Raw genomic sequence first — 25,235 nt, forward strand, 5'->3', positions numbered from 1 at the left:
GGTTTATTTAACTTTTAACATTTTAATTGCCCCACATTGTTCAAACCTACTCAAATAATTCAATATCTTCTCAAACCAATCCTCCTCTTTCTCACTGACCTTAAACCCTTTCATTCTATGCATCTTCACATTTAGCTATTATTCAGTTTTTTTCCTCCATTGGTTCACCTCTAGCTCTTCTGCATTTTTCCAATTACTCTCTATAACCTGTCTGGCTGCAATTACCATCAATTTTACCCATTTGCATTCCTCTTTTGTTTTTAACTCAGTACTACGTAATAAGTAATAAGAACGATTAATTTAGTTATTTCTTCCCTAAAAGTCATGCCCCCTTCATTGTAATATTCATGAAGGGGCCAGGCAAAATTTTTCTTCCTCTCCTATTCAAGCTGCTTTAAATTAAAATAAAATAAGTAATGCGATAGGAAAGAGAGAATGTTGTGAATGTGTAGTTAAACTATAGAATTTGCTCCCACAGGAGGCAATGAAGGCCATCAAAAAAGGCTGCTTTAAAGAAGGATTCGACACATTCACAGAGAGGACTATCAATGGCAACTAGACACAATGACTAGGCTGTTTCCACTGTTGGGGCAGCAATACTTCTGAATCCCAGTTGCTGGAGACCCCAGGTGACATGCGTGCTCTTGTGCTCAAATTCAGCTTACTGGGGCATCTGGTCAGGCACTGTGAGACCAGGAGACTGGACTAGATGGGTCATTGGCCGGATCCAACAGGCTCTTCCTATGTTCTTAAATGTTGGGAAGCCACAAGATGGAAATCTGAGGATCCAAGTCTCCCATTGCCTTGCTTTGTTTTCCTAGCTTTATACCTGCACTAAAGAGGCTGGGCAAACAACTGTTTTCAGAGGCAGGAGCCTCTCTCTCTCTCTCTCTCTCTCTCTCTCTCTCTCTCTCTCTGCCACCCCACGAAACCTTTGCCCCGGATGCCACTTGGCAAAGGAATGTTAGTGCTCTAGCAAAGCATCCCAGTGATTTTCCACTGGTAAAAGATACAGGGTCAGCATACCCAAACCTCACATCGCAATGCCATTACATCAATCTATGAATTTGCATATTATTTCAAAGCCCTCAAGTCGGGGACACTCTCACTGCCACCTGTGACTTCCATCGTTTAAGTATGTGCTGCGTGGAGATGGGCTTCCTTTTCCTGAGTCTTCCAAAATTTAGCGTAATTTAATGCTAACGAGTGCTAGAGGAAGCAAAGCCTTTCTGGAATCCAGCCACTTTCTCCATGCATTACTTTATAAATGTTTATCATGTTGACTCTCCCTCGCCTTTTCTCTAAACTAAAAGGTTGCAGACATTGCGGTGGGAATGTTCAGGGAGGCAGGAGAGGATGTATTGTTTATTAATATCCTTTCTAACTTGTGCTAGCAAGTTCTATAATTTAGCAGAGTTTTACATTCTCCTTTCAAACGCACAGCAGGTAGCTGGTTGCAGGCTTGTGTAAGCCTCTCAATATTAGATTCCTGGTAAGTCCCCTCAAAAAAAAACGAAGATCATGGCCACTGGTCCCATCACCTCCTGGCAAATAGAAGGGGAGGAAATGGAGGCAGTGAGAGATTTTACTTTCTTGGGCTCCATGATCACTGCAGATGGTGACAGCAGCCACGAAATTCAAAGACGCCTGCTCCTTGGGAGAAAGGCGATGGCAAACCTAGACAGCATCTTAAGACATCACCTTGCCAACAAAGGTCCGTATAGTAAAAGCTATGGTTTTCCTCGTAGTGATGTATGGAAGCGAGAGCTGGACCATAAAGAAGGCTGATCGCCAAAGAATGGATGCTTTTGAATTCTGGTGCTGGAGGAGACTCTTGAGAGTCCCATGGACTGCAAGAAGATCAAACCTCTCCATTCTGAAGGAAATCAGCCCTGAGTCCTCACTGGAAGGACAGATTGTGAAGCTGAGGCTCCAATACTTTGGCCACCTCATAAGAAGAGAAAATTCCCTGGAAAAGACCCTGATGTTGGGAAAGATGGAGGGCACAAGGAGAAGGGAACGACAGGACAAGGTGGTTGGACAGTGTTCTCGAAGCTACCAGCATGAGTTTGACCAAACTGTGGGAGGCAGTGGAAGACAGGAGGGCCTGGCGTGCTCTGGTCCAGGGGGTCACGAAGAGTCGGACACGACTAAACGACTAAACAACAACAAGTCCCCTCTTAAAAGAATAAACACACCACAATCTTGTGTAAGGTATATAAAAATAGTTTACTCACATTCAGTTCACAGTTGGATCCCTGAAGGCAGACTTACTTACAAAATATATATGTGTGGGTCTATCCCATATGGGGATAATCTCAGTGTCCTCTGTTGGCTGGAAGCCAACAGAGCATTTCTGGCTAAAAAGCTGCTCCAATGACGGAGGACGTCAAAGAGAGAAGAGGTGTGCTGCTTGACTTGCCCTTTTGTTACCTGGACAGGTAAGGTCACACCCATCTCTAGTCACATGCAAAAAGAAGTATGCCCCAGCCAGAAGGAAACAGGAAGTTTTCAACTGGCTGGACCAAACATCCCTTTGCATGTCCTCTCTAGTGTGGCGTTCAGAAAGTAAAGGAAGGATTGAACTCTGATTAATAAGAATACACACAGAGGCTTGAACCAGCAAGACTCTGGGAAGGGTGCGTATAAATCTCTCTCTCTCTCTACCCCTCAGCCCAGGTCGTTTTATTCACAAAAGAACTTTTTACAGAGTGTTTAAAAGAACCAATCAGATTTCTTCTGAGAATTTCCACAAACCCACGTGGGGACAAGTTAAACTACTAATGCTAATTAAGCATGGGATAAACAAAGAACAGAACTACAAAGGAAGACATTTGGCAACCCTGGAGGTGATAAACAAGCAATATACATGATAAGGAGGAAGGCCAGGAGGAGAGCGATCACTATCACCTTCATGTGAGATCTGTTTTCTGGCCCTAAGATTAATATCCTAAGATTAACATATCAGAAAGCTACTTCAAAGAAGCTTGCCCACTATCTTTGATGACCCAGGACGCCTGCCTGGCGAAGCAACTGGGCTGTGTACGTGACTTGTGAAGAGAGAGAAATGGGCAGTAGAGGAAATGGCCAGAGACGCAGAGGGTTGTGGGATTTGGTCAGAAATTATTGTCAATGTATCAAACCCAGTCAACACAATGCATTCATCGTGGACACAATGGCTTGATGCATGTTTTATAATTCCTCATAGTAATCCCACCTGACCCCACACTCTGGATATTTGCACTCCTACACTCTAGGAAAACAAAGAATGTTGTACTTGACTACTACTTATGTATCACATCCCACAATCGCAACTGAGATTGGAGAAATTCGTGGAGGAGGATGTTAACAGAGAAATCTGAGGGCTCGCTTGGACAAAAAAAACAAGGACACCAGCCAGGAATACCCGAGCAAAACAGCAGCCAGTAGGCTTGGCCTTTATTGAAGACTGTTGTGATAGGACTCCCACCTGCCACTAGGTGGAACAAGATGGAAGCCCCGAACAAAAGAGAACCCAAACATTTATTAGCTGCTAATCCCCGTGTTGCACCCCCCCCCCACTACATCACTCATACTTCACGGTTACATCATGAAAGGGGAGGTCTGGTGGCAGTAATCTGAGCATCCTGGACCCTGCCCCATGGTTCCCCTTGCCCTCCACCAAACACCCATCAAGTGAAACAAAAGAGATATTTACTTTTCCGTGTTTTCCAGCCAAGTTAATCACACCCTTTTGTCTTCATCTGGGTTTGTTATTTCTGTCTGGCACTCAGGTATCAGGATGCCAGGGATTATCACTCAGGCAGAGGGGCTGCTGAGTAGCTGAGCTCACATGTCTATATGAATTTCTGCAGTTTTCCCAGTGAGCCAGTACATAGAGACAGGGACGCGGACTTAGAAAAAATATTGGGGGGGCCCGGGAAAGCTCATGAATAATAAATAAGCTCATGAATATGTAAATAAAGTGGCTCCGGCCCTAAATAGGGCAAGCCACGCCCCCCAGCCAGCCGATTGGCTGGCTGGGAGGTGTGGCCAGTCGGGATTCCCCTGTTCTCGCGGGATTTCCGGCAGTGCCTCCGATTAGGGCGCGCGGCTGGCTGGCTGGCGAAGGAGCAGGCGGAGGGAGGAGGAGGCGGGGGACGGTGGCGGCGCTCTGCTGAAAGGGCGCCCGCCCGAGATTATTGGGGGGGCTGAGCCCCCCCAAAAAATTTTTTGAGGGGGCTCGAGCCCCCTCAAGCCCCATGGAGTCGGCGCCTATGCATAGAGACATTTATCAGTGAATTCTTACATGTGGCATTGTGCAGCAGAGGCTGAGTGATAAGAAGAAACTGTGATGGGGTGTTTTGTGGGGACAAGTTACAAAAGTGATTGTGCTGATTTTGGTAGTGGGCTGCATGTGCATGATATCTGCTGGAGGGGCAACCCCCCCACCCAACCTACCGTATTTTTCACCCTATAGGACGCACTTTTCCCCCTCCAAAAATGAAGGGAAAATGTGTGTGCGTCCTATGGGGTGAATGCAGGCTTTCGCTGAAGCCTGGAGAGCGAGAGGGGTCGGTGCGCACTGACCCCTCTCGCTCTCCAGGCTTCAGGAAGCTCTGCGCAACCCTCGGGAGACCGGCTCCGAGGGTTGCGCAGAGCTGCCTGCAGTCCCGGGATCAGCGCACTTCTCCCCATAGCCAGCCCCACAAGCTCGGGGGACAGCGGGGAGGCAGAGCACGCCTTCCCGCTGTTCCCCGATCTGGTTCTTCCAGCCCCGCACCTGGGGGGGGGAAATAAAAAAAATTCTTTATTCCCCCCCCCCAAAAAAAACGAGGTGCGTCCTATGGGGCGCAAGATACGGTATACATAAATTCCTGCAACAATGAGAGGGCTATCAGTTGGTTGTGCTCCGCCTCCCCGCTTGGACTAGAAGGGCCATTGGCCTGTCCCAGCAGCACTCTGCTTATGTTCTTATCCACCTTGACCCAGACAATGAAGGAACAGGGTGCAGGGTCCCGCTTTGCTGCCAGGGTACTTGGCCATGCTCCATGGACCTGAGACACAAACACCGAGGCAACTGACCAACATCAACCTCTGCTCTGATCTGGGGAAGCCCAGGGCTTGTTTGTGTGCAAAGTGGGAGGGAGGAGTTGCGTCTGTCCCCCTCATAGGATGCTAAGGAGTCCTCTCCTCCTCCTCCTCCTCCTCCTCCTCGCAGGGTGCTGCAAACTTCAAAACATTAATCGTTTGCTCGGATGCCCTGCTCAGAAAGGAGTTCGGCCCCTGGCAGGTTAACAGGTGACTTATTGCCCCCGGTTCCGGCTCCTGTTAGCTCAGCCTCGCCTCCTTACATAAGGCCAGAGTCTATAAACAGCTGGGCAGGTGCTGCGGACTCCCCAGAGATCTCCTTCCCCACAGCTGGAAGGATGAAGGTGGTGGACGTGGTGAGTGAGCAGAAGCCCCCCTTTCTCAGCAAAGCTCCTCCGTTGGGAGAAGGCAGAAGGCCGAATGGGGAAGGGGTGCTGGAGGAGGGCTGGAGCTCAGCGGTAGAGCGTCGGCCTCGCATGCAGAAAGTCCCGGGTTCAGACTTTTCTGGGATCCCTAGGTGCAGCTGGAAAATGCTCCTTGGCAGAAACCCTGGAGCGCAGCTGCCAATCAGTGCAGACAGTGTGGATCTAGATGCTGACTTGGTAGAAGTAGCTTCCAAGATGAGGCCCCTTCAGAGACAGGCACCTCAGGATAGAGAGCAAAGGTTGGGAATGCAGGGATGGTAAAAACCATATTACGCAGGTCTACTACTTTCCTCTGGGGATTAGATCCAAAAATATCTTCCTAGCTCTTCGACAAATGCAATTATTCATTTTTATTTATTTCCTGAACTTTGTATACCACTTGATTGCTTTTTTAAAAAACCCCAAAACTCAAAGTTATTAACAAAAGAGCTAAAACAATAAAACTGAATGCAGATTAAAACTTGCATCACCTTTCTAAGCCTCTGGGTACGTGGGTTTTTCTCAGATGTCGAAAAAAGTACAGTGAAGGAGCCTGCCTGGCGTCCATAGGAAGGGAGTCCCAAAGTTCCACTAAAAGGCCAAGTTCTTACAAATGTGGAAGGGATATTATGTGGCGCTTGGAGCGAGGCCAGTTCCGCGAATTGCAGCAGCCAATTGCATGTGTATGGGTGAGACGATCTCGTAGGTCAATTGGCTGCAAGTTGTTAAGGGCTTTGTATACTAATAGCAGCATCTTGGAGTTGTCTTGGTAGCAAATCTGACCTGAAGGGGTAAGAAAAAGAGAAAAATCCCACCTCCATCCCTGGATCATAATGTTAGGTGCCACCCTTAGCAGTGAGAGATTCCAGGGGGATCCGGATGCTTCTACTCAGATTCTGCTTCATTGGAGTGAAGGTCAGACGAGACGGGGAAGGGAGGAGACAGGGAAGGGAGGAATGCCGCCGGCTCGGGGTAGGCATGGGAGTTGCAGGTGGGCAGGCGGTGCACCGAATGTCACCCCCCTCAGTGAGGGCACCCAGGGCGGTCCACCCTCATTGTCCCCCTTCCTACGCCCCTGCTCTGGATAGAAGTGTAAGGAGGCGGTGCTGAGCTGGACTGCTATTTAGGTCTCCTTCTGCCCCTTCCAAGTCCCACCTCTCATGTAAATTTCACAGCGTGTTACCTAATAAGAGAGAACTATATGAAAATGCACCACAGGTGGTACCTGGCGCCAGAAAGGCTGGCAAAAATGAATAAAACATATAATAATAAGTGCTAGAGATGTAAGAAACAAAAAGGAACCTTCTACCATATGTGGTGGACATGCCCCCAAATTGGGAAATTTTGGAGCATGATCCATGAAGAAATAAAGAAAATACAAAGAATATTATATAGTAAAAGGCCAGAGGCATTCCTTTTAGGAATTTTAAATGATGACCTTCCAAAGGACAAAACTATTTTTTTTCTTATACGCAACATATAAGAAACCTGGTGGCTAAGTATTGGAAAGGGAATAAGTTACCCACTAGGGGAGAATGGTTATGTAAGCTTTCAGAATATTTAGAATTAGCCAAATTGACAGATATGATAAGACAAAAGCCAAAAAGTAAAGTGAAAAAGGAATGGGAGTGCCTAAATGAATACCTTAAAATCCAAGGTCCGAGGACAGAAATCTGGCTGAGTCTGGAATAACCTTGTGAAGTGAAAGGATAAGAGGGATTTATATCTAGATGCTAGGATAGAGATGATAAGGAAAACAGGAAGACACAATGAGAGATAAAGGAGGTGCTGTGGAATTGGTGGAAGTCAATGTTTGTTTTTCTTTTTAGTGTTTATATTATTAACTTGTAAGATATGGATTTGTGGGTTTTTTGTATGCTGGTTTTTGTGTTTTGCGTATTGTTATTTTTTGATATTTTTCATGTTGTTGTTGTTGCATGGAAAATACTAATAAAATTTATTATTTAAAGATTAAAATAAAAAGTCCCAGCTCTCACAGAGCCTTTTTCTTCAGGGCTGCGACCCTTCAGAGGTGTACAGGCCAGAGGGCGATGCGGAGAATGGGAAGTCCAAGGGGGACTACAGGAATTTCAAGGTGAGTGCAGATCTGCTACGAAAGGGATCTATTTTCCAAGCAATCTCATGAAGACCCAGGAGAGGAACGGGTAGTGATGCCCACAAAATGTCTCTGTTCTCTCCCTGCCAGAGCAGTTAAGAAGAAACAGGCTCCATCTTGAGGTCAAGAAAGCACAATAATTGTTTAAGAGAGACATTAACAAGAGAGCCCATGTGGCATAGTGGTTAGAGTATTGGACTAGGATCTGAGAGAGCAGGGTTCAAATCCCCACTTGCCCACAAAGCTCACTGGGCGAGCTTGGGAGCCAGTTGCTGCCTCTTGGTCTAACCCACCTCACAAGGTTGTCATGGAGATGAAATGAGGAGGGGTGAGAACACCATGAGCTCCTGGGAGAAAAATTTGAGATAGAAATCTAGTAAATGAATATATTAACACCACCCAGGCAGCTAAAACAAATGTAATAATAATAATAATAATAATAATAATAATAATAATAATAATAATAATAATAATAATAATGATAATTATTATTATTATTATTATTATTATTATTATTATTATTATTATTATTTATACCCCGTCCATCTGGCTTGGTTTCCCCAGCCACTCTGGGCGGCTCCCAACAGAATATTAAAAACATGATAAAACATCAAACGTTAAAAACTTCCCTAAACAGGACTGCCTTCAGATGTCTTCTAAAAGTCAGATACCGTAGTTGTTTATTTCCTTGGCATTTGATGGGAGGGCGTTCCACTACCTGGCCCTCTGCCTGGTTCCCTGTGACCTCACTTCTCACAATGAGGGAACCGCCAGAAGGCCCTTGGAGCTGGACCTCAGTGTCTGGGCAGAACGATGGGGGTGGAGACGCTCCTTCAGATATACTGGACCGAGGCCGTTTAGGGCTTGAAAGGTCAGCACCAACACTATGAATTGTGCTCGGAAACGTACTGGGAGCCAACGTAGGTCTTTCAGGTCTGGTGTTATGTGGTCTCAGCAGCTGCTCCCAGACACCAGTCTAGCTGCCGCATTCTGGATTAGTTGCAGTTTGTGGGTCACCTTCAAAAAGAAAGAGACATTTATTGTACAAATTTATTTATTTTTTTTAAAAGAACCACTCCCTGCCCCAAAAGAGCTGATGGATGTGCCAAAGGTCTCTCTCAATCCTGCCTTTTTTAGGATGGGCCCCTGATGGACCGAGTCTACAACACCTACTTGCAGATGCACACCAACCAGACGGTGGATTTTGTACAGAGGAAGGTAGGTTTGCTGGGGGGGGGGGTCTCCAGTGGTAAGGAAGGCTCATGACACCCAGCTTTTACAAGCAATGGAGGGTCCTTCTCTGCAGCTCAGGTGTCAATTCTCAAAACGGTTCCAAAAGATGCACATCAAAGGCAAGTGAATCTCTCTGCATACGACACGCCACTCTCCGACCCCTGAAACGTTGCGAACATTTCCCAAAATCTACACCAAATGTTTTTGGGCCCCTTCTCCCTTGGCTTCATCAACTCATCCCCAGGGCCCCGTACCCTAAACAGTGGTACCTTGCTTCTCAAACTTAGTCCGTTCCGAAAGTCAGTTCCAAAACCAAAGCGTTCCAAAACCAAGATGCGCTTTCCCATAGAAAGTAATGCAAAACGGATTAATCCGTTCCACACTTCTAAAAACAATCCCTAAAACAGCAATTTAACATGAATTTTACTATCGAACGAGACCACTGATCTATAAAACAAAAGCAATAATCAATGTACTGCAGTCACACAATCAATCAGTAGCTGAACTGGATCCCACACAGTCACAAAAACAAATTAACCAAAAAAGCCTCAAAAAGAAAAACACAAAATAAATAGCAAGAACAAAAGCGCCAAACTTAAATCCATTCCGGAAGTCCATTCGACTTTCCAAATGTTCGAAAACCAAGGCGCAGCTTCTGATTGGTGCAGGTGCCCCGGAAACAATAGCTGCATTGGACATTCAGGTTCCTAAAAATGTTCAAAAACCAGAACCCTTACTTCCAGGTTTTTGGCGGTTGGGAACCAAGGCGTTTGAGAACCAAGGCACCACTGCAGATAAGAAAAGCATTATTCAGGATGGTGGTTTGCATGGCCCACTAAGAAAAACAACAACACAAAACAGGAGCAATTGAATGCACAATTATTTGGAACCACCGATCTACACCTTCTGGCTGAGCTCCCCCAACCCATGGTTCAATAATAGTGTCCTCACAGTCCCCTCTCCCTAGAATGAGGAGTATGGAGGCTGCCGTCTCCGTCGGATGACCATCATGGAGGCCTTGGACCTGCTGGACAACGTGGTCGATGAATCGGACCCCGACGTCGATTTCCCCAATTCCTATCACGCCTATCAGACGGCGGAGGGGATCCGAAGGGCACACCCCAACAAAGGCGAGTGGCTGGCGACTCCACCTGGGGGATAGATTTCTTTTCATCTTTTTTAGTAGTGATTATACACACACACACACACACACACACACACACACACACACACACAATTGTAACTGTTTACAGTAGTAAGATAAGGTATACATTTCCCCCATTCCTTATTAAAATTTTGGCCTTCCTGATTTCTGACTCTTCTGGTCATTTTAGCCATTTTGGCATAGTCCATCAACTTGATCTGCCATTATTCTCTGCTAGGGACTTTATCTTCTTTCCATCTCTGGGCCAATAACATCTGCACAGCTGTGGTCACATACATAAATAGCCTTTTCTGCTCCCTTGGGATTTCAGCACCTGCAATTCCTAAAAGGAAGGCTTCAGCGTTGTTGTTTTTTAAAAAAGGTTATTTTAAACATTTTTTTCAACTCATTATATATCATTTCCCAAAATCCTTTTACTACCTTACAATTCCACCACATTCCTTACATCTCCAGCATACATTTGAGCCTGTTTTATACTTTTTTTGCTAATTTGCTAGGAGCTAAATACCATAGTTAGACACATCCTTTTCATACAATTTTCTTTCAACGTATAACATGCCTCTCTTTTCTTGCCGCAGATTGGTTTCACCTGGTCGGGCTACTTCATGACATTGGAAAGATCTTGGCACTCGTTGGTGAGCCTCAGGTAAGCAGAAAGGTTACATACTTGCCCAGTCTCCTTCATGATCCCCGTTAAGCAAGTTGCCCCCTCTGAGGCTACCTTGCCTAATGCTCAGCTCCTGGGTCCTTCCTGGCAGGAGAGACCATGCCTTCCCCAATCTTCCCCTATCAGGGAATTTAGCAGGGGTGCCCAGGAACCCCAAACGGGGCAAAATTTCACCTGACCCCCTCCTTCCCCACCTGCGTTTGACGTCTGTAATTTTGTATTTTAGTCAACGAACTTACCGTATTTTTTGCACCATAACACTCACTTTTTTCCTCCTAGAAAGTAAGGAGAAATGTCTGTGCGTGTTATGGAGGGAATGCCTACGGGTGGCATGCCTACGGATTTTCCTCCTCTAAAAACTATGTGCGTGTTATGGTCGGGTGCGTGTTATAGAGCGAAAAATACGGTACTATACGCTACATAGAAGTGCCAGTCTGAAGTGGCATATGCAGTCATGCTACTTTTATACTCTACTCAACTCTCTGAGCAAAGACTGACTCTGGGGAGTCCAGGCACTTACCCCCCAGGGTTTGGTTTTCTAGGAATGAAAGTCAGCAGAGACACTGGTTTATTAGGGATATGGGACGCAGGTGGTGCTGTGGTCTAAACCACTGAGCCTCTTGGGCTTGCCGATCTGAAGGCTGGCAGTTCGAATCCCCGCGATGGGGTGAGCTCCCATTGCTCTGTCCCTGCTCCTGCCAACCTAGCAGTTCGAAAGCACACCAAAAAGTGCAAGTAGATAAACAGGTACCACAGCGGTGGGAAGGTAAACAGTGTTTCCGTGTGCTCTGGTTTCCATCACGGTGTCCCGTTGTGCCAGAAGCATTTTTGTCATGCTGGCCACATGACCTGGAAAGTTGTCTCTGGACAAACGCAGGTTTCCTTGGCCCAAAAGTGAGAGGAGCGCTGCAACCCCATAGTCGCTTTTGACTGGATTTAACCATCATGGGGTACTTTACCTTTATTTGGGGTATCTTCTTCATCTTTCTTCTTTGTAGCCGAGTAAGATTGTCTTCCATAAACACAGTTTTAACAATGAGTCTGTAAGTGACTGGAGGCCAGTTCTGAATCCACACGTCCTTCCACAGTGGGAACATTGGTTTCCGGGCGGGAGTTGATACTGGTGTGGATTTGCCAAGCATGCCTTCCTCTTAGTACGTTTCTCCCTTGCGTCCTGAGTTCGAGTGTCTTCAAAGCCCATGACACCTTTGGTAAAGGCTGTTCTCCAACTGGAGCGCTCACAGGCCAGTGTTTCCCAGTTGTCGGTGTTTATACTACATTTTTTAAAGATTTGCCTTGAGAGAGTCTTTGAACCTCTTTTGTTGACCACCAGCATTACGCTTTCCATTTTTAAGTTCAGAATAGAGTAGTTGCTTTGGAAGATGATCATCAGGCACCCGCACAACATGACCAGTTATGGTTTTATTGATGCATCTATGCAAGCTGACCATAAGATGGAGGGGCTCACAGTGTTAACCCCCAACAGATTTTGCTTCTGCATTAATCACAGCCTTGGGGTAAGCAAGTTCTGTGTCTCCAGCTTCCAGGCTGCTCCCAGCTCAGCTCACACACAACTCTTTGGCGATTGTTCTGCTTTCTAGCAGCTAGGTCTGTGGGATGGAGGAAACTCCCACCCATTAGCCTGGAGGACACACTCATTTAGCTCTGCCAGCCGAGCTTATTTTTTATTTGGGGGGGATACTGAAGAGGACCCCTAAACAGCCAGCTAAGGCCATTGCCTTGCAAAGAAACTTGTCTGATTTGTTCAACAACTTCCTCTCTTAGATTCTAACAGATACTGGTCCAAGACCAGACCACACCATCCAGACTGAACCCCCATCCCAAACCAATGCCAATAATAATTAATATATGTTGTTGCGATTGCAAGATTACTGTATTTTTCGCTCCATAAGACACGCCTAGTTTTTAGAGGAGGAAAACAAGAAACAGTGGATGTATGATTTTTGTGGTTCATGCTGTGGCCACAGACATGTGATTTGACAGTGAGTTTGGGGTAGCCCAATGCAAAAATCCTGAGGATCCATGTGGATCCGTGCTTTGTAACCACATTTTGGTGCCATTGCGGCCCCACGAAACAGTGGGTGCGTGATTTTTTTGCTGCAGGCTGAAGCCATGGACATGCTATGTTATCTGATGGAGAATTTGGGGTGACCCAATGTAAAAATCCTGAAGATCCATGGGCGTTTACCTCCCCCCTCCCAGGCAGCCTCCTTTATTGCGTCCCTTATCTTCCTCCCGATCACTTGCCGATCAGCTGCTTCCTTTCAACACTCCCTTCCCTCTTGTTTGCCTTAGTGTCTTTTCCTCAGCTGGAGCAGTTTTTTGCTCCTCCTTTTCTTCTAATTTCTCTCCTCATTGATTTAGTCTTCCTGTCTCCTCTCCTTGCAAGTTAGCTGTTTTTATCTCCCATGCAGCCTCCTTTATCGCTAGCATCCTTTAACTCCCTCCTGATCGCTTGCCGGTCAGCTGCTCAGCGGCTTCATTTCAACACCCCCTTCTCTTTTTCTAAAAAAAAAAAAAAAGGCACGATCTGCTTTTCGCCCCTGGGCAATTCAGCTCCAGGGACCACACATTCGCTCCCTAAGACGCACAGACATTTCCCCTTACTTTTTAGGAAGAAAAAGGTGCGTCTTATGGAACAAAAAATACGGTATATCCAATGAAGTCATCTGTTCACGGAAGAACCTCCACTTACACAACACAACTTTCCCTCCCTCTCTTCCCCTGCCCTTGAATATCTATTCTGGGGGTCCCTCTCCAGGCCTTTGAGGCAGATTTGGGGGTGGTGCAGGGGGGCGTTCAGGGAGAGGAGTGGGAAGCTGCATTGCACCATCAGAAGTCCGTGCGCAAACGGGATAAGTTTGGGGGATCTACAAACCCCTGTTGACAATATTGTGGTTCTCCAGGGAGCCTAGCTCAGCTCATCTCCTTGAGAAAGGTGGCACACCCAGTCCTTGCCCGGTTTATTATTGAAAATGAACACAAGGCTGGGATGGAGGCTCAGCAAAACAGGCCAAAGAACAAACCGGTTTGCAGGCACTCTGGATGGCCAAGAGGAATGGGGGGGAGCTCACTGACCTGCTCTTCCTTCCCCTCCATTTCTTCCAGTGGGCCGTGGTGGGTGACACTTTTCCAGTGGGCTGCAAGGTCCAGGACTCTGTCGTCTTTCGGGACTCCACTTTCCACAACAACCCCGACATGACAAACCCCTTGTACAAGTAAGCATTCGCTCACATCCCTGTTTTGTTCTGTGAGCAGGAGAAAGAGAGCCCTTCATTTGGAGGGACAAAAACGTAAGAAGCCCATCTAGTCCACAAAAATGCCAATGAATATCACAAATGGATATAGAAGTGTGAAGAAGTAAATTGTCTGGAGAGCTGAGAAGCTGAAACCAACAGTTTCTGTAATAGTGGCCTAACCCTCCCTCTCCAAGTATTAATCCAGAATAGCCAGCAGAATCCAAGATGGTCCCCTTTCCTATCTTGCGATAATCCCATTCGTAAGAAGGAGCCTGAGGTACGTTGGGGAGCAAGCCTTGAGATTTGTCTTCTCTTTCTCTCCTCCTCAGCACTAAGTATGGGATCTACCAGCCTCATTGTGGTTTGGAGAATGTCCTGATGTCCTGGGGCCACGACGGTAAGAGCTCCAGCTTTGCATCTGAGGCAGGAGGCTATGGAACACTAAATTAAAAAGTTAGTTTCAACTAAGCTTGTGGAGAGGTTTTATGACATCCACTGCTTATGAAGCACTGGATCAAGCAAATGATCTCCCTTGCTATCAAATGTATTTCTTCATTAACTTTCCTTTCTGCAAAGGTCTGTTCTGTGCCGTGGAGCCTGAATCTGCTGCCTGTCGGACTTGTGTTCAACCGAGCTACTCCTCCGGTTGAGTCCTCTGATGGTGACTAACGACCTAAGCCTTTGATGAGGCTCCAGGCACGCTCCCATTATGCAGAGTATCCAAGCAGCAGCAGAAGGACGAGACATATGAGCAGTATTGCTAAGAGTTTTATTTCTAACTATGCAGACAGAAAATAATACGCATCCTTTCTCTGTGAAAGCAGAGGGGCAATTGGTACAAAGAAACCAGTAAAATCAACATCCGTCTCCTGTCTCCCGTGAGACTTCCAACAGTCTGGAATCTCTGGAATGTAAACAGAGTCTTGTGACTCCAAGCACTGCACAGTGGCACGAACAGAAACCTAACTTCCTCCCCCTTTCTGTGAACACTACTGGGCAGTGTATCAGTACAATCTCAGTACAAACCCAGTTTCTGTACATAGGTACAGTGTAGATCCCTCGGAACAGCCTTGGACAACAAATCAGCAGGAATTTCATTTCCTGGCATGTAGGACACCGTTACGAGTCCTTTCTGAACACATTCCCTAGCATGTTGCAGCTTCAATTGCAGGTGCTTCGTGCTTTGCTTACAACCTTCAGAAGTCAGCAAAGCCAAACATGCTTTGTTGTCCTGATAAACCTGGATTGGACACTTTACATTAATTCCCATGTCTTTACACAATTGTAACAACCATTCACAATCCACAAGCAAATAAGACAGTGCATTCAGTTCAGCTTCACAATAACTTAAGCTTACTGTTGTTTGCCTCTTGCACGACCAATCAAATAGACCCTGGTTGTACATGTAGCAAACTCCAGGTGTGCTTTTCCTGTCTGTAGTGTCACTTCCAAAACTTGCATCAGCAAATATCTCAAGACCGCCAAACTTTTGATTGTTAAACAAAGTCTGTAGTGCATTGTGCCTTTCAAATCGCAAAAACGAGCAGTTTAGAAGTACCCAGAAGAGGAGACAAAGCCCCCTTTTGTCTTCTGTTTCTCTTCTTCTCTCCACTCCAGAGTACATGTACAAAGTGATGAAGCACAACAAATTTGCTCTCCCTCAGGAGGTAAGCTGGAGATCTCACCATCTATGCCCCAAATGCATTCCTACTTGTTTGTTCCTACTTGTTCCTAGTAAAATAATAACAGCCAGTGCTTTTTTCAGGGGGGGGGGACACACACGCATACCCCTAAACATTTTGTGAATCTTTGTACTTTTGTCCATTGACTGTATTTATTTTCCCTGATTTGAACTATAAAATGGTGATTTTCTTGAGTCAAAATGAGAGTACCCCTAAACATTTTTTAAAAAAGAAAAAAAAGCACTGATAACAACACTTTCTCTGTTTTGCCTTTTGGAAGTTGGTAAGGATGCAAGCACCATCAGCACCTAATGTGAGGCTAAGGGAACTCTATTGGAAGCAAAGAGGGAGAGTCGAGTTTGCTAACACCTGTCTGAGGTCTGTGCAAAGTGTTTCCTTATACAGGGGTTGGTTTTGCTCTCTGCGTTTTTCTTTAAGCTGTTCATCAACAGCATCTCCCAAAAAAAGTACACATCACTTGGGAAGACAGGCAAACTAACACCAGTGCCCTGGAAGAAGCAAAGATCCCCAGTGTTGAAGCAATGATTCTTCAACATCAACTTCGTTGGACTGGTCATATTGTGCGGATGCCTGATGATCGTCTTCCAAAGCAACTACTCTACTCCGAACTTAAAAATGGAAAGCATAATGCTGGTGGTCAACAAAAGAGGTTCAAAGACTCTCTCAAGGCAAATCTTTTAAAAATGTAGTATGAACACCAATGATTGGGAAACACTGGCCTGCAAGTGCTCCAGTTGGAGAACAGCCTTGACCAAAGGTGTCATGGGCTTTGAAGACACTCGAACTCAGGACGCAAGGGAGAAATGTGCTAAGAGGAAGACACGCCTGGCATATTCACACTGTGATCAACTCCTGCCCGGGAACCAATGTCCCCACTGTGGAAGGACGTGTGGATCCAGAATTGGCCTCCACAGTCACTTGCGGACTCACTGTTAAAACCGTGTTTGTGGAGGGCAATCCTACTCGGCTACGAGGGATCGCCAAAGAAGAAAGAAGAAAAGTGTTTCCTGGTGCAGCTGGTTCCACTGATTAGAGCAGCCTTTCTCAACCTGTGGGTCCCCAGATGTTGTTGAACTACAACTCCCATCACCCCTAGCTAGCAAGGCCAGAGCTCAGGGTTGATGGGAATTGTAGTCCAACAACAACTGGGGACCCACAGGTTGAGAACCACTGGGAGCAATGCTGGCACTCCTGGGTATCCAATGATGCTGAAAAATTCAAGATGTACTTCATGCAATGTGTAGTTAAACTATGGAGGGCTATTGGTGGCTCTGAGCCAGAACGGCTCTGTTCTGCCTCCACAGCTGAGGCACCAATGCTGCTGAAAACCAGAGGAGGAGAGGAGGCTCTTGCATGCAGGTTTCCCAGCAGAAGAGGCACCTAGTTGACCTCTCTGAGAAGAGGGTGCTCAGGGCCATGGGCCTGATTCTGCAGGGTTCATCTTACATTTTTTTTGTTTTTTGTTTAAAAATATTTTTTCCCAACAACCAAAACAGGAATGCTTAAGGGAGCTGGGCATGTTTAGCCTGGAGAAGAGGAGGTTACGGGGTGATATGATAGCCATGTTCAAATATAGAAAAGGATGTCACATAGAGGAGGGAGAAAGGTTGTTTTCTGCTGCTCCAGAGAAGCGGACACGGAGCAATGGATCCAAACTACAAGAAAGAAGATTCCACCTCAACATTAGGAAGAACTTCCTGACAGTAAGAGCTGTTCGACAGTGGGATTTGCTGCCAAGGAGTGTGGTGGACTCTCCTACTTTGGAGGTCTTTAAGCAGAGGCTTGACAACCGTATGTCAGGAGTGCTCTGATGGTGTTTCCTGCTTGGCAGGGGGTTGGACTCGATGGCCCTTGTGGTCTCTTCCAACTCTATGATTCTATGATAACACAAACAGTGAAACCCCCCAGGCGGCTGATACATTGGGTATACATAATCAATAATAACATATTCAAATCAACCCTGTGTACAATTCTATATACCTTAACACTCCTCCCTCCACAAGGTTTATTTAACTTTTAACATTTCAATTGCCCCAAATTGTTCAAACCTACCCAAATAATTCAGTATCTTCTCAAACCAATCCTCCTCCTCCTCCTCACTGACCTTAAACCCTTTCATTTTATGTATCTTCACAGTTAGATATTCTAAGATTATAATATTTTTCAGTTTTTCCCTCCATTGGTTCACCCCTAGCTCTTCTGCATTTTTCCAATTACTCGCTATAACCTGTCTGGCTGCAATTACCATCAATTTTACCCATTTGCATTCATCTTTTGTTTCTAACTCGGTGCTACTCTGGCTAATAAGAACCATTAATTTAGATATTTCCACCTTCCTACCCACAATTGCCAATATTTCTATACCAATCTGTTTCCAAAATTCATTAACTAACGGACAATCCCACCACATATGACTGTATGTTCCCATCACTCCACATTTCCTCCAACAATTCTTACTTCCAGATTTTGTAATATGATATAACCTTACAGGTGTGTAATACCATTTTTGTACAAACTTCAACCCTTGTTCCTGGATTATCCTAGAGGTCGCAACAAAGGGTGGTTGCCGAAAGATTCTTTCCCAATTTTCATCTAAAATCTGTTCCTGAATATCTAGCTTCCAATATTCTTTCAAACTTTCCTTTGGTGATTTCTCTTACATTGTTAGAGTAGTTGCACCGCACCGCAGGGCAGGAAAGGCTCAGCTCCTGCAAAAATGCACAGAACATGTGGCAGCCCTGAGCCAGCAGCAGCTGCGAGGGACATGGGCTCAGGCAGCAGTAGTTGCCCTGAGGGTTGGTGGAGAACGGAAACATCCCTACTTTCTTCCTCAAAACAATGCCAGCAATTTCTCCTGGTTACCCCAGAACTTTGCAAGGCACACAGATATGAGATGTGGGAACTTGGACAGCCTGGAGAGATCTCGCGAGAGCATCCCAGAACCTGCAGGCTGACTGGGACTTGCCCAGGAAGGAAGGCAGAGACCTTATTAAAAGCTCTCTGCCCCTTGCTTGGAGGGCAAGACCTGCCTGGTGCGCCCACTGCAGATGGGTGGTCTTGACAGGGGCAGTTCAAGGATTCTCATTTTTGCATGTGTGAGCCGTTGCCAGATCATAACCCTCACGTAATATACGATCCTGCTGTACTACCAATGCAGGTAAAGTTAAAGGGACCCCTGACCATTAGGTCCAGTCATGACCGACTCTGGGGTTGCGGTTCTCATCTCGCTTTACTGGCCGAGGGAGCCGGCGTACAGCTTCCGGGTCATGTGGCCAGCATGACTAAGCTGCTTCTGGCGAACCAGAACAGCGCACGGAAACGCCGTTTACCTTCCCGCCGGAGTGGTACCTATTTATCTACTTGCACTTTAATGTGCTTTCAAACTGCTAGATTGACAGGAGCTGGGACCAAGCAACGGGAGCTCACCCCATCGCGGGGATTCTAACCACCGACCTTCTGATCGGCAAGTCCTAGGCTCTGTGGTTTAACCCACAGCACCACCCACGTCCTTCACAGAGCCGTTAGCTATTCAATCCAATACAGAGCCGGTAGCTATTCCAAGTTAATCCATTTTGGGTAGAAATTAAAGGGGGAAAGTGAGGCTGCCAAGATGGGTCAAAGGGCAGATTTGTTTTTATTTTCCAATCTGCCTTTTGGCAAGAAAAATCTTAAGACCGAATTCCTTATCAGCAATTAATTAGCATGTTGTTTGCTGGAGGGAGAGGCGGTGCAGAAGGAGCAAAGTCCATGTGAGATAAGCAGGTTTATTTCCATCAACAGCTCTCCCACAAACGACTGATAAGTTTCCTTTTCCTTTTTTGCCGAATAAACATTTTCAGAGTTCTTAAATTCTGATGGCATCTGTGTTGGCAGTGCAATGAAGGAGTGTCCCCTGCTTTGACTTAGGGTCACGAAATTAAAAGAGACCTGCTTCTTGGGAGAAAAGCAACGACAAACCTAGACAGCATCTTAAAAAGCAGATACATCACCTTGCCAACAAAGGTCCGTATAGTTAAAGATGGTTTTCCCAGTAGTGATGTACGGAAGTGAGAGCTGGACCATAAAGAAGGCTGATCGCCGAAGAATGGATGCTTTTAAATTCTGGTGCTGGAGGAGACTCTTGAGAGTCCCATGGACTGCAAGAAGATCAAACCGATCCATTCTGAAGGAAATCAGCCCTGAGTGCTCACTGGAAGGACAGGTCCTGAAGCTGTGACTCCAATACTTTGGCCACCTCATGAGAAGAGAAGACTCCCTGGAAAAGACCCTGATGTTGGGAAAGATGGAGGGCACAAGGAGAAGGGGACGACAGAGGATGAGATGGTTGGACAGCGTTCTTGAAGCTACCAGCATGAGTTTGACCAAACTGCGGGAGGCAGTGGAAGACAGGAATGCCTGGCGTGCTCTGGTCCATGGGGTCACGAAGAGTCGGACGCGACTAAACGACTAAACAACAACCCCAGAGATTCTGCCTTGCCTTGGGTGTGTCCAAAAGTCACCCTGCTTGCCTTGGGGGGGGCAGTAGTGGGGCTTTCCCAAAGCTTCAGGGCTGCATGGCTTTCTCTTTGCACACCCCTCTGTGCTCTAAAGCAGTGGAGGCTGATGCAGTTTTGCTTTCCTCCCCCTTCTCTGCAGGCTTTCTACATGGTCCGCTTCCACTCCTTCTATCCCTGGCACACAGGGGGAGACTACATGCACCTGTGCAATGAGGACGACCTCCGGATGCTGCCCTGGGTGAAAGAATTCAAGTACGTGGCTGCAAGCCTACGGAGGGAGAGGCAGGGATGGAGGCGTTGGGGTCTCTTCTCAGGAAGCAGCGTGGTTCAGTGGTTAGAGTGCTAGACTGGGACCCGAGAGACAAGGGTCCCCAGTCCCCAGTTGCCAATTCTCAGCCTGGCTTACCTTGCAGGAGTTGTGGGGATGAAGCAAAGACCTCGAGCTCGGAGGAAAAGATGGGTATATAAAAACATCAGTAAGAAAGGGCCCATCTAACTCAGTGCTGTCAGCACTGACTGGCAGCTGCTTCCCAGGGTAGGAAGTCTCCCACATGGAGATTAAATCTGTGACCTTTGAGGTTCAAAATAGGTGCTCTGGATCATCATCATCACCATAATTTATTATTTATACCCAGCCCATCTGGCTGGGTTTCTCCAACCACTCTGGGCAGCTTCCAACAAATTATTAAAAACACAATAAAATGTCAGACATCAAAAACTCCCCTAAACAGGGCTGCCTTCAGATGCCTTCTAAAAGTCAGATAGTTGTTTATTTCCTTGACATCTGATGGGAGGGCGTTCCACAGGGAGGGAGCCACCACCGAGAAGGCCCTCTGTCTGGTTCCCTGCAACCTCACTTCTCGCAATGAGGGAACCGCCAGAAGACCCTCGGAGCTGGACCTCAGTGTCCAGGCAGAACGATGGAGGTGGAGACGCTCCTTCAGGTATACTGGACCGAGGCCATTTAGGGCTTTCAAGGTCAGCACCAACACTTTGAATTGTGCTCAGAGCCAATGTAGGTCTTTCAAGACCAGAGCTATGTGGTCCCAGCTGCTGGTTTCAGTCACCATTCTGGCTGCCACATTCTGGATTAATTGTAGTTTCAGGGTCACCTTCAAAGGTAGCCCTACGTAGAGTGCATGGCAGTTGTCCAAGCAGGAGATAACCAGAGCATGCACCACTCTGGCGAGACAGTCCGCGGGTGGATAGGGTCTCAGATGGAGTTGGTAGACAGCTACCCTGGACACAGAATGGACCTGCACCTCCATGGACACCTGTGAGTCCAAAATGACTCCAAGGCTGCACACCTGGTCCTTCAGGGGCACAATTATCCCATTGTCCTCCACACCCACCCACCCCCTGACCCCCAAAAAGTGTACTTCTGTCTTGGCAGGATTCAACCTCAATCTGCACTGTTACTAATATAAACCCATCAGTAACAGAGGGCCCATCTAACTCAGTGCAGTGAGCACTGGCTGCCAGCTGCTCCCCGGGTAGGGAGTCTCCTCCTTGGAGATGCCACTGGAGATGAAATCTGGGACCCTTGGGGTTCAAAATCTGGATCACGACCTGCCCTCTCCCACCTTGGACCCCCAAGCCAGGCAAGTGTTCCTTAATCTTGGGTCCCCAGTTATTGTCAAACTACAAGCCCCATCATCCCTGACCCCTGGGTTCTGCTAGCTAGGGATGATGGGAGTTGTAGTCCGACAACAGCCGGCACTCTGTGGGTACCAGGGAGCAACCCCACCTTCCTTATTCCACCCCCTTGCAGCAAGTTCGACCTGTACACCAAGTGTGGGGAGTTGCCCAATCCGTCAGAGTTGAAGCCGTACTACCAGAGCCTGATCGACAAGTACTGCCCAGGTGAGCTTTCCTGGTGATGCTCAAAATGGGCTCTGCTTCCTTGTCGCTGACCCAGCCGCTGCTGCAGGATGGATGTGCCAATCTCTCGAGGACTTCGCAACTGCAAGGAACAGGGAACACGTGGGAGGGCAACACACTTCAGGCCGTTTCAGCATGTTTTCCGAAAAACGGCGAAATCCATTCGAAATGGCGCAAGATCCCTCTGTCAAAAACCAATAAAACGCTATTCAAATTGTAATGGACAGAAATCTGCCCTTATTCCCTTATGGGGGACACAAGAGCCCTTATAGAGTCCTTCGTAGGTTCTCCATCGGTCGGAGAAAAGAACAGAGGCCAACCAGAGAATATTGAGAGAAGCAAAGCAGCTAGTAAGCCTGATCTTTATTGAACTGTTGCAACAGGGTGCCCCCTTCACACACAGGAGGACCACCCAGAACCCAGGTGTGCCTGCCCTTATATAGACATTTTAAATTGCCCGCCCTGGAGTCCAAGACCACCCCTAGATACATCATACCTATATCACAGAAATGGCGGTCTACAGCAGAAATCTGAGTGCGTTGTTTATATCCTGTCTGGCATGTTACCAGTTAATGCTCACTTGATTGGAAACCCTGGGGAGCCTGGCCAGTCTTTCGTAATGACAAATACTTAGTTCCTGAGCCAGGTCACAGGCTCACCCTATTCCTACACAGACATACCCTTAAGACAGGATTTGTGAAGGAGGAGACAATGGGGAGGCTTTTTCCTTTGACCTTGCGGAGAAATGTTTGAGGTCAATTTGGGAGGGACAAAATGGCTTCAGGACTTTCTGGGGGGCGGGGGCGTTTCAGACATGTGGCGTATATATCGATGTACGTGCTTGATTGGTGCATTTATGAACATTTATTATACTAAGACCTTAATTTTTTTTTATTTCAAAACCGGCAGGTTGTGCTCTCTGCTCTTCCTCCACGGCTGGAGGTAGGAAAGCTGAGCACCAGGTTGCTGGAACCTGCAAGGTGGGGGGGGGGGGAGAGACCATTGCCTTTGGGCTCAAATCCTATCACAAAATCAGAGTTGGAAAGGGTCCCAATGGTCATCTAGTCCAACCCTGTGCTATGCAGGTATCTCAGCTAAAGCAGGTGGCCATCTTGCTTGCTGGTCCCCCCCCCAATCTGGGCATCGGGTTGCCCCCTGCGAGAACAGAATGGGCGCTGGCCTGATCCTGCAGGCTCCTATGTTGACAGCATGTTTTGGCTGCACCAGCATGAGATCCGGCTTACTGTGGCGGGAGCCCAACTGGTAGAGCGCCACAAAACTCAAGCAGAGGGTCGGAAAACCTGGCGCGGGTTTGAATCCTCTGGGGGCGCCAGACTCCTCACATTCCCGCTCCTGGGGCCCAGACATACAAGACGCCCCCCCGCAACCCCAAACACACACACACACACACACAGGAGAAAGAAAGCTGGAATGTAAAGGCTTTATTTAGAAAATTATAGATCACTCTGTCTCTGGGCGCCGGCAGCGCAACTCCTTCCTTGGGGGGGGGGGCATCTGCTAGAATCAACAGGCCCACCGAGGTTGCTGTTCAGGGCCCTCCCACTAGAGGGCAGCACAGGGGTGGGGGCGGCAAAGCCAATCTCACCTGCCCCCCAGGTGGAGGGGGGAAGGGAGGCACAACTGAGGTCAAGGCAAGGGCCAGGAAAATAGGAGGGGCTGGCCCAGAAAGAAGTTTGTGGGTTGAGGCAAGGCGGCCACTTCTGCTGCCCCTCTTTTTTGGGGGGCACCCACCACCTCACAACAGTGCTCAGCAAGAGAGAAAGGGTTTTCCCCTGGGGGGGGGAGCTCCCGTGTAAATCCCCCACACCAAGAGCAGCAGACTTTCGCACCCAATGCCAGCTCCAGCAGCAGAGCCAAAAATCCAGAGGAGAGAGATTTTTTTATCTAAAAATGAATATTTTTTGGGGGGGGGGATACATACTCCCCCCGCACCCGGTTTTCAGGCATCCAGCTCCTCGTGAGGAGCAGGAAGAGCCCCAAGAATGAAACCGCGTTCAATAAGCAGCATCAAATAAAAGAGGGGGTTTTTTTGGGGGGGGGGGTGCAGAGGTGTCTTAAGAGGCCAAAGAGGCCTTTTGTCTAGCCTAGAACAGCCTCGTCCTTTGGGGGGCCTGTGCCACTTCACGGGCGGCATCTGGGAAAAGCTTTGGGGTGCAGGGAAAGGAAAAGGTTCAATGGGCCCCCAGACCCGAAAGCCCTGTGCAGGTGAAGCAGAGCCCCCCAAACAGGAGGAGGAGCAGGGAGCGAGGGTCAAGAGAGATCCCCAAAGAGACCCGCACCCCAAAAATCTGCGGGCGTTTCTGGCCAAAAGCGGCAGGGCCCTGTGGGAGCATCCGCCAGCCCCTGGAAGGTGGGATTGGGGGCACAGAATGGGGCACCCCCTCCAGGAACAGCACCTATTATTATTTCTTCTTCTTGACGTTGCGGGGTCCGTCTGCGGGGGGCTCGGCCAGGCCCCTGGACTTCTCCGCTGCTGCTGCCGCCTCCTTCCTCCTCACTTGCCCGTTCTTCTCGCTGGCGGCTGCCTGGTCTCCTGCGGCCCCGGTGTCCACTTCCGCCCGCTTGCCGCCCTTGGGCTTCCCAGGCCCGCTGGGGGCGCCCCCCGCCAGCAGCCAGCCCCCCGCCACCCTCAGGAGGCAAATGGCAGCCCCTGTGAGGTACAGGGACCAGATGATGGCCGGGCCGCTGTACGGGTGGAGGTACTCTCGAACTCGCTGCAGGGCCGTCGATAGCGGGGCAGCCGAGGCCCTCTTCGGGGAGGCCTTGTCCTACGAGGGAGGGAGGAAAGTGTTGGCAAGGCAAGGCCATAGCTCAAAAATCACAGTGCTGGGAGGGACCCCCAAAGGTCATTCAGTACAACCCACTGCAATGCAGGAATCTCACCTATAGCATCCCTGGCAGGTGGCTCTGTTTAGAAACCTCCAAGGAGGGAGAGAGCCTACTACCTCTCCTGGGAGTCTGTCCAACTTCTTGTTGTTATTGTTGTTTATACCCTACCCATCTAGCTGGGTTTCCCCAGCCACTCTGGGCGGCTCCCAGCAGAATATTAAAAATAGAATAAAACTTCAAACATTAAAAGCTTCCCTAAACAGGGCTGCCTTCAGACATCTTCTAAAAGTCAGATCATTGTTTATTTCCTTGACATCTGGTGGGAAAGCATTCCACAGGGTGGGTGCCACCACCGAAAAGGCCCTCTGCCTGGTTCCCTGTAACCTCACT

At 47.8% G+C, this 25,235-nt stretch overlaps 2 protein-coding genes across 2 annotated transcripts in view; one reads left to right on the forward strand and one right to left on the reverse strand.

Moving 5' to 3' along the window:
* The first annotated feature begins 5,359 nt into the window (after positions 1 to 5,359).
* MIOX (myo-inositol oxygenase) lies at positions 5,360 to 22,271 on the forward strand. The gene is made up of 10 exons (XM_081210593.1): positions 5,360 to 5,426; positions 7,489 to 7,569; positions 8,728 to 8,808; positions 9,791 to 9,953; positions 10,567 to 10,634; positions 13,785 to 13,894; positions 14,245 to 14,312; positions 15,533 to 15,582; positions 20,254 to 20,366; positions 21,886 to 22,271. Exons 1-10 carry the CDS (start codon positions 5,409 to 5,411, stop codon positions 21,992 to 21,994), a joined length of 861 nt encoding a protein of 286 aa, XP_081066719.1. The 5' UTR covers positions 5,360 to 5,408; the 3' UTR covers positions 21,995 to 22,271.
* A 1,151-nt stretch (positions 22,272 to 23,422) lies between these two features.
* Positions 23,423 to 25,235, reverse strand: part of LMF2 (lipase maturation factor 2) — a 34,394-nt gene continuing 32,581 nt past the window's right edge. The window contains exon 14 of the mRNA XM_081210006.1: positions 23,423 to 24,784. Within this exon, the coding sequence (XP_081066132.1) occupies positions 24,419 to 24,784 (366 nt within the window). The 3' untranslated portion in view covers positions 23,423 to 24,418. The remainder of the gene's footprint in view (positions 24,785 to 25,235) is intronic.

The sequence above is a fragment of the Podarcis bocagei genome (genome assembly GCF_964188305.1).
Source record: "Podarcis bocagei genome assembly, chromosome: 10".
Taxonomy (NCBI): domain Eukaryota; kingdom Metazoa; phylum Chordata; class Lepidosauria; order Squamata; family Lacertidae; genus Podarcis; species Podarcis bocagei.